The sequence below is a fragment of the Loxodonta africana genome, chromosome 10, assembly GCF_030014295.1.
Source record: "Loxodonta africana isolate mLoxAfr1 chromosome 10, mLoxAfr1.hap2, whole genome shotgun sequence".
Lineage (NCBI taxonomy): Eukaryota > Metazoa > Chordata > Mammalia > Proboscidea > Elephantidae > Loxodonta > Loxodonta africana.
This window is the reverse complement of record NC_087351.1, coordinates 35758733-35779270: the sequence shown is the minus strand read 5'-3', so window position 1 is coordinate 35779270 and position 20538 is coordinate 35758733. Positions and strand designations below refer to the sequence as shown.

Sequence of the window (20538 nt, the reverse complement as noted above, 5' to 3'; positions counted from 1 at the left end):
TCCTTCCTGAACTTGCTCACCTTCTTTTCCACCCTCCAGTGTTGACTGTGCGGGCTGCCATCCCCATCATCATGGGTGCCAACATTGGAACCTCCATCACCAACACCATTGTGGCATTCATGCAGGCTGGAGACCAGAAAGAGTTCCGAAGGTATGAGGCTCCAAATCAGCCTTTGCCACTTTCAGGTCTATTGTTTGGGGCCATATTAGACCATGAGAACATGTATTCTCATTGCTGGGGTTCCTAGAAGTAGCCATGGTGGTGTAGAGTTGGAGACCGAGATCACATACAGCTAATTACACTGCCTGGGGCCTCAGCTTCTTATCTGCATAGCAAGGTTAATAACAGTACCTATGACTGCAGTGTTGTCCTGAGGATTAAACCCGATCGTGTATAGATGTGTTAGCAAGGTGCCTGTCACATAGTCAACGTTCAATAGAAAGAAGCTCTAGCTCTAAGCCTACCTGCTGCATGGTGTAGTTAAAACCAGCCCAGTTAGGGAAGGATTTACGGTCCCACTTAGTCATAAATGGTTATAATTTCCTATAGCTTCCATTTTTGCCCACTCAACCCTTGCCACTTTTTCTTTGTTCTTCACTTGCATGGCAATAAAAGGCAAAATATAGCTTTTGTGGCAGCATAAGATGAGAAAAGAGGGGTGGTTTGAATACAGGCAAAGGGAGCTCATTTCTTCCAAAAAGGGTAATGTGGAAATTAAGCACATTTTTTTGGATAGTCTGAACGATGATTGACTTTTATCAGAGCTTATTAAAATACAAAGAGTAATGAGCAAGGCAGACTGAGGATATTTGCAGCTTGCCTAGGTAATGTTGTCACTGTGTGAGTCAGGCAGGTGGCATTAAAGCAGGCGGGTTGGGGAGACTGCAAATGTCATCCTTTGTGTCAATTAGCCCAAGACAGTGGACGTTCTCAGAGATGTCCTCATTTTCCCCGAACCTTGGAGAACCTCCTTGTCGCTGCTCAAGTGTGAGGCTGGATTGACATTTCTATGCCCATTTTAAAAAATAATTTATTTGTTGTTGGAAACATACACAGCAGAACATCCAGCGATTCAACAATTTCCATGCCCATTTTGTCAATGTGGCAACTGAGGCTCAAATAGGCTAAGTGACTCCGCTCAGGGCATAGCTGGGACTCAATCCATGTGTTCTTATTCCAGATCTTGGATTCCTTCCACAGTTCCACCAATTTTTGCCTCAGGGTAGCATTTACTTATGATGTAAGAAATATGAAAACATGAGACTTACCAAGGTTCCTGATATATAGGAATATACTTGACTTAGCTGGCTCCTGTTTGGAGGTATTTAAATAGATTGTTTTCAATAACTTCTTTAGGGTTATGTTTTTTTGTTTTTTTGTTTTTTCTCTCCTGGACTCCTTAGATAGAGTCCTAGACCAATCATTACTATATCAAACATGTATATGGCTCTGAAAACATTTTGCCAAATTACTGCAAAATATTTGTATCACTTTACACACACCAGTAGTGTATAAATGTGTCTGCCTTAAACCACCCTCTACAGCAACAAAAGTTATTAAAAAGAAAAAAAACTTTGCTAATGTGATAGGTGAAAATTTGCACTTGTAATTTCTTTGATTACTACTGAAGCTCAGCATTTATTACCCCTTCCTGAGTTGGGATCAGCTCAATGGCAACGGGTTTGGTTTTTTTCAGTTTCTACTGTTGACGTCCATTGTAAAGGTTAACGCTTTTGGTTTGGGGAGTTTTTTTGACACACAGATGTTTTTAAAAGGAAATTTTTTCACTAAGGAAAAAAATCTAGATGAGAGCTTCTTAGCCTGGGCATGGATGGGGTGGAATTCAGGGGGCTCTGTGATCCTGCTCAGATAGAGGCAGAGAGTGGTACATATGAGTCTTGCTTCCTATGGAGACCGTTCATGTGTTTCTTGAGATTCTCCAAAGGAGCCATGATCTTAAATTCTTTTGTTTTTAAGCTAAGAGTTCTCTCATGTAGAGAATTTTGTGGTTACCTTAGTACGGGGTTCCCACATTTTCAAAGGAAGGCTGTCTCCATTTAATATGTGTGATTCACAAGTGGCCTTGATATAATTCTTCAAAACAGCTGTAAGAGAACATGTATAAAACATGCCTCCTCCAAGCATCGGAGGCTTTCAGCTGAGTGTTCTCTGATCTGGTAGGAAAAGCTCTTTCTAGGAGTGGAGACAAGGACCCTGGGCCCAGAGCCCATGCAGTGATCTTCATGTCCCCTGTGCTTGCCAGCACTCAGTTTCCTCATCTGTTGAATGGGGATGTTAATACCACCCACTTTGAGGTCACTGTAAGAAAGAAAATGAGATTTTACACATGCGTACAGATATGGGAACCCTATCAGATGGTAGCAGATGGTACAGGTAATGACCTCTGTAGATCTTGTCCACTTGCTTACTGACTAATCTGGCCATTGGCTTGGTGGGGTTCCCCTCGGGCAGGGCTTTTGCAGGTGCCACTGTCCATGACTTCTTCAACTGGCTGTCTGTGTTCGTGCTCTTGCCCCTTGAGGCTGCCACACATTACCTGGAGGTACTGACCAACCTTGTCTTGGAGAGCTTCCATTTCAAGAATGGTGAAGACACCCCGGAACTTCTGAAAGTCATCACAGATCCCTTCACAAAGCTCATTATCCAGGTAAGCCAGCATCCTTCAGAGAGGAGAAGAACCTGTTCCCACCCCAATCAGCTGGGCAGACATGGTGAAGAGTGGGTGACTCTATAAACACAGCTCTTGACTACCTCTGGAACAAGCCAAGGAAGATGGGGCTTTAGGGACATCTGAGAGAGTAATTGGCCTTTCTTTTTTCCTTGATTTTAACACCTGTGTCATCTTTATTTTGAGGGAGGGGAAAAGCTTCTTAAGAGACTCAAGGACTTTCCATTGGACACCTGGGGATACTTTGGCTCTATGATGTTCCCACTCCTGTACTCAGTACCACTGGGCTCACTGAAAGTAATGACTTAGAGAAAGTGGAAAAAAAGAAAAAACAAAACAAATAATTGTAGTTGAGACAGTTCCAACTCATGGCAACTCCAAGTGTGTCAGAGCAGAACTGTGCTCCATAGGGTTCTCAATGGCTGATTTTCAGAAGTAGATTGCTAGGCCTTTCTTTGAGGCATGTCTCAGTGGACTCAAACCTCCTGCTGAGTGCATTAATTTCCACGGTCCATGGTATATATGGTGTACTGCCTACTTTTTCCAGCTTTCAAGTTCTTTGATAGTATACTTTTACCACTGTATTTCCCGCCCTTCAGTGGGGACTTGGGAGCCCTGGTGGTGCAGTGGTTAAGCATTTAGCTGCTAACTGAAAGGTCGGGGGTTTGAATCCAGTAGCCACTCCTTGGAAACCCTAGGGGGCAGTTCTACTCTGTCCTATAGGGTCACCAAGAGTCAGAATGGACTCAACAGCAACGGGTTTCTGAGTTTTGGTTTTTTTTTTTTTTAAGTGGGGACTTGCATAATGGCAAAAGGTGAAAGAAACGTTAGTTGAAGCAAAATAGCTGGAGTCTGAGGTTTGCAAGTTAGGTAGTGCAACCAGGAAGTGTGATTGGGTAAAAATTTTGTCTCTTTTGCTTTTTGTACCTCCAGATAAGCCTTGTAAGCATATTTATGGTTTCCTGTGTGGGTTTAGTGGCGAAGCAGTCTAGCACTTGACTGCTAACCGAAATGTCAGTGGTTCGAACCTACCAGCTGCTCTGTAGCATAAAAATGAGGCAGTCTGTTTCCATAAAGATTACAACCTTGGAAACCCAACAGGGGAGTTCTACTCTGTCCTGCAGGGTCACTATGAGCCAGAATCAACTCCATGACAGTGGGTTTGGTTTGATTTGCTGTGATAGTTAGGGAGCCCTCGTACGTTTGGTTTTGCTTTTTGTGTCATATTCGAAAAAGCAGAATTTCCTTACGTAACCTAATGGAAGGCACCATGACAAACATCAGCAACCAAGGCCTGGTCGTACAGAAGGGTGACCACTAATAATGGGTTTGAGAACCTTAAAAGTTCTGTGGTAACCAGGTAGTACCAGATAATAGTTCTCAAAATCCATATTACCAACCAAAAATTTAAACATACTCCATGACTCAGTATGCGTCCGTTAATGAAAACATATGGTATTAAAAAAAAAAAAAAAAACTCAAAGCAGAAAATAGTTGGACCTTATAAAGGTTAATAATTTACACTGCTTATGGACCCCAGAGAAAATAAATAGCCCACTTACTCTACTACTAGCCAAAGAGGAAGCTTACTGCCTGCCTTTGCTACCAGGGGCCATCTCACCCTTCTGGTCTCTAGTTGTTTCTGTTAGCTGTGGTTCAGTTGGCCCCAGACTCGTGATGACCCCATGTCCAATGGGATCAGACCATTGTGATCCACAGAGGTTTTATTGGCTGATTTTCAAAATAAATTACTAGGCCTTTCTTCCTAGTCCATCTTAGTCTAGAAGCTCTACTGAAATCTGTTCAGCATAATAGCAACTCGCAAGCCTCCACTGACAGGAGGTGGCTGCACATGAAGTGTGCTGGCCGGGAATCAAATTCTGGTCTTCTGCATGGAAGGCAAGAATGCTACCACTGAACTACCAAGGCCTCCCTCTAGGGTCTTTCCATGTTATTGAAATAAAAGCAGGCTTTGTGGATGTTGCTTTTGGGAGAAGACACCAGCTTGGGCCTTGCTCTGTCATTTACTCATCCAGCAAATACATGCTCCCTAAAAACCAGTTCCTTTGTTCATGCAATCATTCATTGATTTATCAAGCACCTACTAACTTCTAGGTACTGGGTTCTATCCTAGGAGTGCAGGCAGAATGAGTCCCAATTCATCCCTGAAGAGGCTCACGGTTTAGTCAATCTCCTCAGAATCTTTCTAACAGCAACCTCCTAGATTCCTTCACAAACCAGTTCTGAGAGAGTGCTAATTCTTTTCATTTTATTGCCTTCCTCAGCTGGATAAAAAAGTTATCAACCAAATTGCGATGAAGGATGAAACAGCCCAAAACAAGAGTTTGGTCAAGATTTGGTGCCAGACTTTTACCAACATGGTAAGTTTCTAAGAATAGTGTCTAATCTTAAAGCTTTCATTCAAGGAAGGTAACTAGAAGGCAAGGGGGAAGAAAAAAAAAATTAGTTCCTGAAAATCAAAACTGACCAGCAAGATTTCAAAGTGAGAAATTGCCTGCTGCATTGGCTTAACCAGTAGGGCAGACAGATGGAACAGACAGGTGCCCTTTTGCCCTATCCCACAACTCAGATTCATATTCCTGGCTTGCCACTGGCTGCACGTCTGATCCCATTTATGGAGGGGTCCAGGGAAACAGTGCATCCTCAGGATCTTCGGGCGCTGGCAGATGGTGGCATCTCTCTCACGTGCCTCTCTGGAAGGTTCCACCAGGAACCTATGCATTCCTCCTCTGAAGGCCCACAGCATCCTTGCCCTCTTTTGTCAAAGAAACTTGCCTAGCCTTCTTTGTGGCAGGGTTATAGCTTATCCTTGTTTATAGGGAGAAACCCTGGTGATGTAGTGGTTAAGAGCTACGGCTGCTCACCAAAAGTGTGGCAGTTTGAATCCACAAGGGGCTCCTTGGAAACCCTATGGGGCAGTCTACTCTGTCCTATAGGATCGCTATAAGTCAGAATCGATTTGACAGCAACCAACGGGTTTGGGTTTTTTGTTTTTGTTTCTAGGGTGTATATATGTGTTTTTTGAGGCGCTAAGGCTGGAGATGAAAAGAAACACAGGAAGTAGGTGTGAAGGTTGCTTTTGTCTTTCCCCAGTTGTTCCAAGAGCTTTTCTAATAAAGGTGGAACAGCAACATCAGTAGGCAAAGACCAACAAGCTTCAATGAGAATATTTTATAAAGGCTCAAAAGTCCCATTGGATATTTATAACAACTGGCACCTTAAAAAAAAAAAAAAATAACAAGTCCTTAAGATAAAACAAATGATACAAATGAATCATTATGCACCCCCGACATGTATAACGACTCCCTCCTGGCCCCCCATTGCCTGCCACTCACCACCAAAAGTGAATGTTGGGGACCACACAATTTCTTATGTTTGCCGTCCAGACTGAGATGAATGTCACTGTCCCCTCGCCAGAGAACTGCACTTCCCCTTTCCTCTGTTTCACGGATGGTCTCCAATTCTGGGCCACGAAGAATGTGACCTACAATGAGAACATCGCCAAATGTGAGTGGAGCTCAGCAGGGCATCGCCCCCTGGGATGGGCTGTCTGGGAGGGTGACAGGTGTTCCTTATCTATGTGGTGCCCCAGTAAATGAAGGAAAGAAGGGCAGTAAGCTTCACTGAGCACCTGCCCTATACTGGGCTTTCACAACAGAGGAAACTAAGACTTAGTGACTGAGGTGACTTAGGTCCCACAGTAAGGGGCAAAACTGGGACTTGAAGCCTGGTGCTTCTGCCGGCTCCAAAAGTCATGATGTCTGTACCATATAACCTCTGAAGAACTTGGCAAATGATCTGTTCCATCCTGATTATATACCCATTTGTATATCCTGCTTCTCTAATTAAGATATGCTCAATACCATCGAGTTGATTCCAATTCATAGTGACTCTATAGGACAGATTAGAACTGTCCTATAGGGTTTCTAAGGAGCAGCTGGTGGATTCAAACTGCTGACCTTTAGTTTAGCAGCTGTAGCTCTCAGCCAGTGCACCACCTGGCCTCTAACATATAGTGCCCAAACTAAACATAATACTTCAGGCGTGATTTACCCGCAGAGAATCAAGTGAGCTTATCACCTACCATGTTCTCAGTTCTGTATATCTATTGCTATAACCATGGTTTGCTGAAATCACCATGGAGACACAGAGACTTTGAAAAACAGGGGATTTTACAATTATCAATATGTCCCTCTCTGACTTTCTCATTCAACACCTCTTTGCTCCTCATATGCTTTGTCGAAAGTATTCTCCATATTATGAGTAAACAACCACATGAGATTTAAAGATAGCGCTGGGCTGGAGTGTGGGAGTTGTCCCTAACTAGCTTTGTGACTTTAAGGACCTCACTTCATCTTCTAGCCTCATGAGAAAATATCTCCATAAACCGTGAAGCATGATATCAATGAAATAGATACACACTAGGTTTGAATCCCAGCTTCACTACCTTCTAGAAGTGTAACTTTGGTTTTAACTTCTCTAAACCCACATTTCCTCATCCATAAAATGGCGATAATTAAAATGCCACCTTGTTGGGTTTTGTGAAGCATAGATTATGTGAGCACTTGGCACATAGTACATGCTCAATAATGTTAGACGCTATTAGACTTATTAGTCTTATTAACTGGTCTTGGAAGCCATGGTGGCATAGTGATTAATGGTTAAGTGCTACAGCTGCTAACCAAAAGGTTGGCAGTTTGAATCCACCAGGCACTTCTTGGAAACTCTATGGGGTAGCTCCACTCTGTCCTATAGGATTGCTATGAGTCAGAATCGACTCAACGGCAAGGGTTTTTTTTTTTTTTTTGTAGGCGTGTGGATATTATCCTATCACTGACAGCATTGTACTTCAGGACAGATCTTGAAATGTTCTTTTTGACAAAAAATGCAACACTGTTCCTCTTCAATTTGTCATTCCTGGCATAGTAGACCATATGATTGTCTGATTTCAAAATGGCCAATATCGGTCCTTTTCAGCTCTTTAATTCCTAGATATCAATCTTTAAGCATTCCATTTCATTTTTGACAACTTTCAATTTTCCTAGATTCATACCTCACACATCTCATGTTCCCATTACTAATAGATGTTTGCAGCTGTTTCTTCTTATTTTGAGTTGTGCCAAGATAATATCCATACTCCTACAAGGAATACCAGTTAATATGACTATTATTCAAATTTATGCACCAACCAATAATACCAAAGATAAAGAAATTGAAGATTTTTACCAACTTCTGCAGTCTGAAATTGATCAAACAGGCAATCAAGATGGATTGACAATTACCGGTGATGGGAATGTGAAAGTTGGAAAAAAAAAAAAAAAGAAGAGGAACCAGTAGCTGGAAAATATGGTCTCGGTGATAGAAACAGTGCTGGAAATAGCATGATAGAATTTCACAAAACCAATGACTTACTTATTGGAAATGAATTGAACAACATAAACAGCAAAATGTGGACCTCGGATGAAATGCACAGGAATGAATTGACTACATCTGTGGAAAGAAAAGATGGAGAAGCTATCATCAGTTGGAGCAAGGCCAGTGGATGACTACAGAACAGATCATCAATTGCTCATATGAAAATTCAAACTGAAGCTGAAGAAAATCGAAAGAAGTCCACTAGAGCCAAAGTATAACAGTGAGTATATCCCCCTGGAATTTAGAGACCATCTCAAGAATAGCCTTGACACATTGAACATTAATGACCAAAGACCAGACTAGTGGAATGACATCAAGGACATCATACATGAAGAAAGTAAAATGTCATTAAAAAGATAGGAAAGAAAGAGAAGACCAAAATGAATGTCAGAAGAGACTCTGAAACTTACTCTTGAATGTAGAGTAGATAAATCCAACAGAAGATGTGATGAAGTGAAAGAGCTGAACAGAATATTCCAAAGGGCAGCTCTAGAAGACAAAGTATTATAATGAAATGTACAAAGACCTAGAATTAGAAAATTAAAAGGGAAAAGCATGCTCGACATTTGTCAAGCTGAAAGAACTGAAGAAAAAATTCAGGCCTTGAGTTCCAATAGTGAAGGATTTTATGCGCAAAATACTAAACAATGCAGGAAGCATCAAAAGAAGATGGAAGGAATACACAGTCACTGTACCAAAAAGAATTGGTCGACATTCAGTCATTTCAGGAAGTAGCATATGATCAAGAGCCGATGGTATTGAAGAGAGAACTACAAGCTGCACTGAAGGCGTTGGTGAAAAACAGGGCTTCCGGATTTGACAGACTACCAATTGAGATGTTTCAACAAATGAATGCAATGCTGGAAGTGCTCACTCCTCTGCCAAGAAATTTGGAAGATAGCTACTTGGTCAACCAACTGGAAGAAATTCATATTTGTGTCCTTTCCAGTGATCTAAAGGAATGGGAAAATCATCAAACAATATCATTAATACTACACACAAGTAAAATTTTGCTGAAGACAGTTCAAAAGTGGTTGCAGCAGTACATAGACAGGAAACTGCCAGAAATTCAAGCCAAATTCAGAAGGGGACATGAAATGAGGGATATCATTGCTGATGTCAGATAGATCTTGGCTTGAAAGCAGAGAATACCAGAAGGATATTTACTGTCCTTTATTGACTATGCAAAGGCATTAGACTGTGTGGATCATAAATTATAGATAACATTGCAAAGAGTAGGAATTCTAGAACACTTAATTCTGCTCATGAGGAATCGGAACATAGACAAAAAGGGAGTCATTCAAACAGAACAAGGGGATATTGTGTTGTTTAAAATCAGGAAAGATGTGCATCAGGGTTGTATTCTTTCACCATACTTATTCAATCTGTATGCTGAGCAAATAATCAGAGGAGCTGGACTATATGAAGAAGACCATTATATCAGGGTTTAGGAAAACCCATTAATGACCTGCATTATGCAGATGACACAACCTTGCTTGGAGAAAGCAAAGAAGACTTGAAGCACTTATTGATGAAGACCAAAGACTTCAGCCTTCAGTATGGATTGTGCCTTAACCTAAATAAAACAAAAATCCTCACAACTGGACCAATAAGCAACGTCATGATAAATGGAGAAAAGATTGAAGTTGTTAAGGATTCCATTTTACCTGGATCCTCAATCAACACCCATGGAAGCAAACCAAACCCATTGCCATTGAGTCAGATTCTGACTCATGCCAACCCTACAGGACAGAGTAGAACTGCCCCATAGAGCTTCCAAGGAGTGTCTGGTAGATTCAAAAGGCTGACCTTATGGTTAGGAGCCATAGCACTTAACCACTACATCACCACGGAAGCAGTAGTCAAGAAATCAAACAACATATTGCATGGACAAATCTGCTGCAAAAGACCTCTTTAAAGTGTTGAAAAGTGAAGAATCTCTTTGAGGACTAAGGTGCGCCTGGCCCAAGCCATGGTATTTTCAATTGCCTCATATACATGTGAAAGCTGGACAATGAATAGGGAAAATCAAAGAAGAATTGATGGATTTGAATTATGATGTTGATGAAAAATATTGACTATACCATGGACTGCCAGAAGAATGAACAAATCTTTCTTGAAAGTGGTACAGCCAAGTACTCCTTAGAAGAAAGGATGGTGAGACTTTGTCTTGAGTTCTGTGGACATGTTATTAGGAGGGACCAGTTCCTGTAGAAGGACATCATGCTTGGTAAATAGAGGATCAGCAAATAAGAGGAAAACCCTCAGAGACTGAAACAGTGGCTGTGAAAATGGGCCCAAACATAGCAATGATTATGAGGATGGTGCAAGCCCCAGTAGTGTTTTGTTTTGTCGTACATAGGGTAGTTATGAGTTGGAACTGACTTGACGGCACCTAACAACAACAACATTAGGGTTATTTTGAAAGGTAGCTTAACCTGCCAATAAAGTAGATGCTTTTTAAATGTCTTCCTTAGGATTACTCTATAATGAAGAGCCTTTCCTAAATCCTATGTCTTTCATATTGTCATGGATTGAATTGTGTCCCCCCAAAATATCTGTCAACTTGGCTAGGTCATGATTCCCAGTATTGTATGATTGCCTACCATTTTGTCATGTGATGTGATTTCCCTCTGTGTCGCAAATCCTATCACTATGATGTAATGAGATGGATTAGTGGCAGCTATATTGATGAGATCTACAAAATTAGATAGTGTCTTAAGCCAATCTCTTCTGAGATATAAAAGAGAGAAGTGAGCAGAGAGACATAGAACTTCATACCACCAAGAAAGCAGCACCAGGAGCAGAGCACATCATTTGGACCTAAGGTTCCTACACAGAGAAGCTCCTAGACCATGGAAAGATTGATGACATGTACCTTCCTCCAGCACCAACACAGAAAGCCTTTCCCTGGAGCTGACACCCTGAATTTGGACCTGTAGCCTACTAGACTGTGAGAAAATAAATTTCTGTTTTTTAAAGCCATTCACTTGTGGTATTTCTGTCATAGCAGCACTAGATGACCAAGACACATATAGACGCTTCCGTATATTCACATGGAAACCCTGGTGGCATAGTAGTTAAGAGCTACAGCTGCTAACCAAAAGGTCGGTAGTTCAAATTCACCATGAAACCATATGGGGTAGTTATACTCTGTCCTATAGTGTTGCTATGAGTTGGAATCCACTCAACAGCAATGCATTTGTTTTTGTTTTTGTTTTTTTGGTTTATGTATTCACCTAGAGATTTCTGTAGGGACTTGGTATTCTACTTCAAAGATAGATTTGGCTGCTGGGACACTGACTTAAACAAGGTGAAAGTGTTTCTCCCTCATATAACTCAGGTATAAGCAGTCAAGTGTAGGCATCTTGGCCTTGTGGTATCCTGAGAGCCAATATTCCTTTTTTTTTTAATTTATTTATTTTGCTTTTTTGTTGTAGAGAATATATACAGCAGAACATACACCAATTCATTTATTTTTGTATGGACAATTCATTGACACTGATTACAGCCTTCAAGTTGTATAAACATTCCAACTCTCATTTTCTGAGTTATTCCTACCCCATTAACACAAATTCACTGCCCAATAAGTTTCGTATCTAATTTTTTGCATTGCTATTGTCAATTTGATCTCATATAGATAGTTGCTAAAAGAGCACAATTCTCAAAGCAGGTATTCTCTACTAGTTAGGCTAAGCTATTGTTTGGATTTAAGAAGACTCCAGGGGATATTTTTGGTTTAATGTTTAACGGTTCTCTCAGGGCAATAGCTTTGTGGTTTATCCAGCCTCCATGGCTCTAGAAAGTCTGGATTCCGTGAGAATTTGAAATTCTGTTTTACGTTTTCCCCCTTTTGATCAGGATTCTTCTATAGAAAACTCCTATCTTGATGCTCTGTATTCCTGGGGTGTTGTCCATGATGCATCTGTATCTCTGCTATTGAGAAGGGAAAAAGAAAAAGGGCAGCTCACAACTTCTGTCTAGGAGCACTGCCCAGACACGCATATGGTACATCCACTGAGTTTCCAATCACCAGAACGTAGCCCTGGAGCCAGACTTAGCTGTAAGGGAGGCTGAGAAATGGGGCTTTTATCCTAGGCTGCCATGTGTCAAACTGATAACTTGTGTTACATGAGAGAGGAGGCTGTTGGGGAATAAGTAGAAACATGTGACCAAGGGTGGCTGTGTCCTCCTGAAAAGATCTTTCTGTGGTCTCTGCAGGTCAGCACATCTTTGTGAATTTCAACCTCCCGGATGTTGCCATTGGTATTATCTTGCTGATAATCTCCCTGCTGGTCCTCTGCACCTGCCTGGTCATGATTGTCAAACTCCTCAACTCTGTGCTTAAGGGGCAGGTTGCTTTTGTCATCAAGAAGACCCTCAACACTGGTAGGTACTCAGACCTACCTCCCCCCGCCCCCATTCTGGGCCTTCCAGGGAATGGCGTCACTGGCCAACTCCAAAGGAATCTTTATGATTCCCATTGAGCAATGGCCTTTGCATGGAGTTTCTCTCTTGGATCTGAGAACCCGCAGACATTAAAATGTCATCCCCCCTTGATATTTTCCTTGGTGTCTTGAGTATGGGCCTGGGGAGCAGGCACAAATTTCCATCCCATGTTGGCAAGGTCCTGAGAAGGAGCCAGCTAAAATTCACAGAACCAAGAGTTAGGCCTTCTTCCCTAGCTGGTTTTCTGTATTCCCAGGCTTTACTGGGTCCACTGGGGCCCTTAGGAAAAGGGTAACAAGTAATCAACTGGTTCCCACTTTCCTTCTATTTTTGGGGAGAATATGCTGCTCTGGATGGGTTTATTTTGGGTGGGGATAAATACATCCACATCTGGAGGCATCCAGTGAGACACCACTGGCCAAGAGGAACTCCTGCTGAGTATGGTGTCCTGGCCAGTGACATCATCATCCTGTGAAACCTCCATGAAATGGGGCCAAGAAAGTCTGCCTCACAGGTTGTCATGAGGGAGAATTAGGCGGTTTGGGGGCTTCCTGGGTGTGGGGTACCTGATCCTGTGCCAGTGGTGTGGAGGGCTGTGCTGTCCCAAGCTGCTGCATGTTCTTGATTCTCCTTTAGGTGGAAACAAAGGTAAGGAGTGTGTAGTAATGGGAGAACAGGCTTAGGAGGAGATTTAGTGTCTGGGTGCTTTGACTGCTTTGTGGGAGAATATTTGGGTGGGTGCAGCATTTCTTACCACTGACCTCCAACAAATATGATTTTGTCTTCATTCACATAACACCACACACACATCTTTAAAGTACAGGATGAAAGGCAGCAAGGAATGAAGCTTTGCACTCTCAGACCAAGGTGTGGGATGGGCAGGCATCTTTATAACCTAACCCACTAGCCTAGGCCCTGGCCTGGACTCCTCCAGAGTTGTCAACCCACCCTCCATCCTGTGCCTTCTGTCTTCCAGATTTCCCCTTTCCCTTTGCCTGGTTGACTGGCTACTTGGCCATCTTCGTGGGGGCAGGAATGACCTTCATCGTGCAGAGCAGCTCTGTGTTCACTTCTGCCATGACCCCGCTAATTGGTGAGTTTCCCATTTTCTCTTCCCCCAAGTTTCTCCCCCTTGCTGCCATTGCCATCTCCCATCATCCCCTGGGGCTGATGCTATAGTCTTTGTGTTGTTCCCCCCCACCCCAGGCATCGGTGTGATAACTCTTGAGAGGGCATACCCACTCACGCTGGGCTCCAACATTGGCACCACCACCACTTCCATCCTGGCTGCTTTAGCCAGCCCAGGCAATACTATGAAGAGTTCACTCCAGGTAAGGACATGCTGCATGGGGCAAGGGCTATGTGGGGGGTTGGGAGGATATAACCATATAGTTACATCCCTTGGTCTTGGAAGCTGATAGTTTCTAACAAGAGTCAAGCTTTTATACGCTAGGTTCTACAAGTGGAACTAAGGCATGGAGGAGAAGGCATAGGGAAATACATTCCAGGAACTCAATCTCAGAAGAGCCAAAGCTTTCTCCTTGGTAAGGTAGAAAGACTCCCATCATTGGCAGTGGTTTAGACAAAGGTTGAGTGACCACTTGATAGAGAGATCGGAAAAAGTGTTTAGGCAGCACAGACACCGCCTCTGATCTCCTTGCCTCCCTCTTGGGCAGACTCTACCTTGTCAGTCACCAGAGAGGCAACCTGGGGCCTGGGCCTGGCATTAGAGGAAGAATCAGGGCACCTGACTTACCCAGATCCAACTAGGTGACCTTGAGCAAGCTATATCACTCCTTTGGGGTCAGAGTTCAAAGGATTTGAATCCTGGCCCACCATTTACTCACTGTATGACCTTGGAAAAGTGACCTAAACTCTCTGAGCATCAACTCCTTCATCTGAAAAATGAGGAACATATAATGCTTATCTCATTAAGATTATTATAATGATGTGATGAAAGTATTGCCCAAACTGCTGCCAGTGGAAATAAAATATGAGTCACAAATATGAGCCACATACGTAATTTAATTTTTTAGTCCCATTTTTTAAAAATTATAAAAATAGCTATAATACAACATTTGACAATTCAACATTTTTACATGTACAGTTAGTGAGTAGTCACATTTTTTTAAAGTACAAAGGAATGCAGATATTGAACTTTAATAATGTAGTTTAGTTAATCCAGTATATCAAACATTATCACTTCAGTATGTAATCAACATAAAAATTTGTGAGATATTTTAGATTTTTTTTTATGCTAAATCTTTGAAATCCCATGTGTGTTTTGCACTTATAGCACATCTCAGTTAGGACTGGCCACATTTCAAATGCTCAGTGCACATGTGGCTAGTATGAGACAAGGCTGGCCCAAAGCCCCTAGCATGCCAGAAAAGGCCAAGTGGGTGGGCTCTGAGCCAAGCTCTGAGCCAAGCTACTTGGATGGAATTCTACCCCTATGATATCCTCCTGAGTGTCTTTGTAAAAGTAGCTTAACCTCACGGGTATATGTCAACTGGGGATAATATTTGCCACCTCATGGAATATTTTTTGAGAATTAATTGAGAACAGTGCCTGGCACATACTAAACACTCCAAAAACATCTGTGCCACTGCTATTAATTTTTTTTTTTCAGTATATGTTACCACCCTTTCTTTGTCTCTCCGCTCCCTAGAATGAGGCTATTAAGCCAGAAAATCAGCTGCTCTTTAAGCCTTTTCTCCTGCCCAAATCACATATGGACAAACATGACTTGTCTTCCAGTAGGGATACAAGCTTGATTTGGGGCATACGAATCAAGGAAGTTTGTTTTGTTCTCAAAATTTCCTCTGCTGGGCAGTTAAGAGGTAGAAGCAGCAGGGCCAACCAATGGATAAATTCATGAAGTTCATTGTTAGAGGACCTTGAAGGACAGGGAGAATTTCAGTGGATTGAATGGGGGAAGCATTCCAGGCAGAGAGGACTGACCAAGAGGGTTGCAGGGTACAGGCCTGGGTCGGTGGATTTTATTTCTTCTTTTAACCTTCACCAGGCAAGGGAGATGACTTGGGGTGGGGGCAGGGGGTGGGGACAAGAGAATACAGACATTTATTGCCTTGTAGGGTTGCTATTAAGTCAGAATTGACTTGATGGCAATGGGTTTTTTGGATGTGAAGACCATTTTAGAAATTGCCTGATGGGGCCCATCCAAAATCCAAGAGAAGTTTGATTTAGGATGTAAAACAACGCAATTCAATTTCAAAAGACAACTTTATTACTGGTTTCCAAAACCTCTTGTTGCTGTTCTTAGGTGCCGTCAAGATGGTTCTGACTCATAGCAACCCTATAGGACAGGGTAGAACTACCCCATAAGATCTCCAAGATGCAGATGGTAGATTCGAACTGCTGACCTTTTGGTTAGCAGCCATAGCTCTTAACCACTGTGCCACCTGGCCTCCTCAATCCTCTTACTAAGTCTTTACTGGCTTTTGAATGTCAAATGCCATCTTTTAAACTTTTTATTGTTCCTACTCATTATTTTATTTACCGTAAAGCAAGCTACCTTTTTACTTTTTTCATTGAGGTACAAATGCTAGGAGAACAGTTGGATTTTTACATATATGCTCTCCCATATCACCTCTACCCTAAGCAATATAAATAATATTGCCAGTACCTCTGAAGTCTCCTTTAGGCTTCCCCCCAGTCAGTGCAAAACACCGTGCCTTCCCATTAAAGAATAACTATAATTCTAACTTCTTTTATCAAGGTTAGTTTTGCCTGTTTTTGAGGTTCATATAAAATGGAAATATATACAGGTAACTCCAACTTAATGACATATTAGAGTAACAACAACTGCACTTAAAACATTAGTAATATGTATTACACACAATGTTGTAGCCCATAGTTTGCTGTTATCATTCTCAGATGTAATGTTTGCAATCTCCAAAGTCAAATAAAGATTGGATTAATAAAGATACTGATAATAAAAGGCAACAATAAAAACTAAAAAAAATGAAGCATTCAATTTATGTCAGAACTGACTTAAGATGGAGTAGACTTTGGAATGGAACCTTGTTGTAAGTCAGGAACTACCTACAGAACGCACTCTTTTGTGCCTGGCTCCTCAGGTCTGTGAGCTTCATCCACGTAGCATGTATCATTAGTTCATTCATTTTTACTGCTGTGTAGTATTCCCCTATACGATGAGATGTATATCACCAAGCTACCTTTTAAAACAAAATAATTTGTGAGGAAATTACCATTCTGGAACTCCTCAGAGGAAATGTTGGAGAAAAATGAATTTCTTGATTCTTAATCCCAGAATCAACCTTTTGTTCCAACTTGGAGATAAGTCATGTCTGTCCGTTTGTGGATGGACAGTTGTATAACTGTTCCGTTAGCTGGTCTGAGCTGATGCTGGCTTCCAGCTGAACTTTTGTTCTCTTGCTGAGTTCTTGTTGTTGATAGGGTGACTTTCTCCCCTGCCCCCACCCTGGCCATACAATAGACACGCCTGTTCACTTGCCCAACCTCTTGTGTTTCAGATTGCCCTGTGCCACTTCTTCTTCAACGTCTCTGGCATCTTGCTGTGGTACCCGATACCACTCACCCGCCTGCCTATCCGCCTGGCCAAGGGACTGGGCAACATCTCTGCCAAGTATCGTTGGTTCGCCATCTTCTACGTGGTCTTCTTATTCTTCCTTGTCCCACTGACAGTGTTTGGCCTTTCACTGGCTGGCTGGCAAGTGCTAGTGGGTGTGGGCATGCCCATCATCTTCCTGCTGCTGCTGGTGGTGTTCATCCAGCTCCTGCAGTCTCACTGCCCGCACATCCTGCCCCACAAGCTCCAGAACTGGAATTTCCTGCCCCTGTGGATGCACTCACTGAAGCCCTGGGACCACCTCATCTCCCTGCTTACCAGCTGCTGCCAGAGTTGCTGCTGCTGCTGCTGCCATCTATGTTGCGTGCTGTGTGGCTGCCCCAAGTGCTGCCGCTGCAACAAATACTTAGAGGACCTGGAGGAGGGACAGGAGTACTCTAAAGACACCCCCATCAAGACCCCCAATGCCTTTGATAACATGGCCATAAGCAAAGAGTCCCAGGATGAGGTCAAGTTCCAAGTCGATACCATGGGTGCAAAGACCATCTCCAGCAGCACAGCCTTTTAGGGGACTGCCAAGAGATGGGAGGAGGGACCCCAAGCCCTACACTCTTATGCACACCTTTCACTGAGAAAGGGAGCTGACATCAGTCCTAACTCTCACTCCCCTTAGCTCAGTACATCACCTTCAGGATTGTTTTATCTCAACCCCTGCTCCCTTTGTCCTCCTCTCCCAGGAAGGAACAGGACAACACCCAATGAGAATTTGGCACTGAAACCTGGCTGGACAGATGATCACACCTTCCTGCACACCGAGGGGTTGGTCACTAGGACCTATTTTCAGATTCAAACCATGATTTTCAAAAGAAAAAAGCTCAAAGGAGGAATTTATGGAAGGTTCTCAAGGGTGCGTATGTAACTATATGTGCTTATGCATACAAACACATGCATACACATATGTTTTTATTTATTGTGGTAAAGCTCAACCATATCTCTCTTTATTAAAGACTGGCTTCAACCAAGAGGAGGTTCAAGGGCAGCTGCTCCCAGGCACCCTTGCCCTAATCAGCTCAGTTCAGGAGAAGCAGCATAATAGTTTGTCATTTATGGGGACTTGGAGAGGACCACATGCGTGGGTCTTTCCCACTTCCTAGAACTCCACACATACACTGTCAGCATCTCCTCATCTGGTGAGACACATCCAATCAGTTTAACTGCTGTGTCCTTGCTCTCAAATACTGATTGTTGTTCATTTTTACCTTGAGACAGCAAGGTAGCTTAGGCTCTGTGGCTAGGAACTTTCCAGAATGGGAGCCACATCTGAGCTACAGAGGCTTACAACATGCTTTGTCTTGCCTGCTGCTCCAGTCTTCCTAAGTGAGAGAAAGAGAGGTTCTGTTCCAAGCTGGGCTCATTTGGGGAGGTGCATTATCTGCCAAAACACCTCAGGCTCTTAATTTGCCTAATTTAAAAGCCAGATTGACAAATTGTGGCAAAAGCCTAATGGGGCAGGTAAAAATCACCCCCTGCCTTTCCCTTTTTTTTGTCTACCACAGGTTGTTGTATCATTTGGAATAAGATATACAAGTTCTCCAAGTCCTTCCCTCTACTGAGCTACCTTGAATCCCAGTAAATATCCTAGCATAGAATAGTTCTCTCTGCTTACTTCTCACTCTTTGTGAGCAGCTAAGTTTCTGGACCAGCTTTTAGTGGTCAGCTTCCAACCATCATCCATCCACTCATCCATCCGTATAATGGAATCTAAGCCAGAACCTCCTTCCAAACTTTCTCCCACTTCTCCATAGACGAGCTGTTTGTCCTGCCCTCTCTCCGTGACCACTCAGCTCCGAACTTTCCTCAGAGGGAAAAAACCAGGGTCTGGATGGGCTGCCCACAGAACCATGATCATCAAGTAGCTGTGGGGCTCATGTGTGTCTGTGGGACCAAGGACTGTGCTCATTCTTGTCCCGGGTATGCCTTCTGGAACCCCATGTTGTATTTGCACCTTTTCTTCCACTGTTCCTCACCCTCAACAACCCACTTCTTACCACTTTTCATGAGCTTCAGTAGCATCTGGGAAAAGGGAGCGGGTACAGCCAAGCTCCAAGACCTGTCCTCCCTCATCCCAACTTCACCACCTTAACAGGTTGTGATACCAAACTGAGCCCTCCCCTGACTCTCCCCCTTGTAGATAGGAATTCCCAAACATGCCATTTATACTCTCTATTTATAGCCACACCACTGTACAGCATTTGTCATAACTTATATAGTAAACACCTAGCACGATTTGTGTTTTATAGTGCTCTCATTTGGAATTGGGGCACAGTTCTTCTATGAAATGTAAAGAATAAACACCATTTTTGTATATTTTGTAATATTGTCTTTTGAACATACCTCTGTAGCCACACCTGTGCCACACACTCTGTAAATATGTAAGTTAAACTCAGGCAGCGGCTGTGGCCTTCTTTGCACTCTGGTAATTTTTTTAAATTGAATTTCTGTACTTTCGGTGATTGTTTTTTGTTTTGCTTTGTTTTTTTACTTGTTGTGGGAAGGGAGAAATAAAAAAATAAAAAAAGTTGACCAAACCCAAAGTGAGTGCAATACTTTCAATTATTATAAAATAGGGGCCTGGATTTATTTCCTAAAATTAAGAGGTCTCTTCCCTCACTCTCACTACCCACAACCTACACCATACCTGATTTGTAGGGACCCTTGTTTAAAAAGCAGAGGGAAAAGTGCCATTATAGATATTAAAAACAAATAATTTCCTTTCCACAGTCTCTCATTTTTTTAAATTTCCTTTTATACAGCATTCTAAGTGAAGAAAAATCACAACTTACTATAACTATTAGCATGAATTTGATGGTTCACCTTTATGTTGTGCAATGCCAGTTTTAAATGCAGCATAGGAACTTTAACTCATATGCAGAATCATCGAAATTGTACAACTCATATTTTATAACTCGTTCCCACCAAAACAGCAGAAACACTGCATAAAACAAACTCAACTGTTTTTGTTTCACTTCTTGATACACACACATTCTACCAGCACTCGCTCCCTTCATCTTACTGATGAATAAGGAAGGGCTGAAAGGAAAAGGAACTATAGTTAGCCTATGTCATCATTTTCACTGTAAGCTGTTGGTTAATACAGGGAAATAACACGTGTGAGAAAGGATGTGAATGGTATCCATTGTCACGTGGTAGTCCTGAATGGTGCAAATGGTTTCCTGCTTCTTAGCCTAGTACTTCCACTGACCACAGGTCCATTTTGAGTCACATGACATTTGTCGCACTCATCCTAATAATGAATCCAGGGACAGTTCTGGTCTCTCTGTCTTGGGTTAATAGCAGTTTCTTGACTTGCCTTTCATTTTGGAAATA

The 20538-nt window shown here is 42.4% G+C and overlaps 1 protein-coding gene across 1 annotated transcript in view; it reads left to right on the top strand.

Moving 5' to 3' along the window:
* The window catches only part of LOC100676938 (sodium-dependent phosphate transport protein 2B-like), a 40523-nt gene extending 22804 nt beyond the window's left edge, over window positions 1–17719 (top strand). The window contains exons 7-14 of the mRNA XM_003421010.3: window positions 40–151; window positions 2474–2669; window positions 4976–5071; window positions 6098–6218; window positions 12348–12515; window positions 13552–13668; window positions 13782–13906; window positions 17096–17719. Coding sequence (XP_003421058.2) covers window positions 40–151; window positions 2474–2669; window positions 4976–5071; window positions 6098–6218; window positions 12348–12515; window positions 13552–13668; window positions 13782–13906; window positions 17096–17719 — 1559 coding nt within the window. The remainder of the gene's footprint in view (window positions 1–39; window positions 152–2473; window positions 2670–4975; window positions 5072–6097; window positions 6219–12347; window positions 12516–13551; window positions 13669–13781; window positions 13907–17095) is intronic.
* The last annotated feature ends 2819 nt before the right edge of the window (window positions 17720–20538 follow it).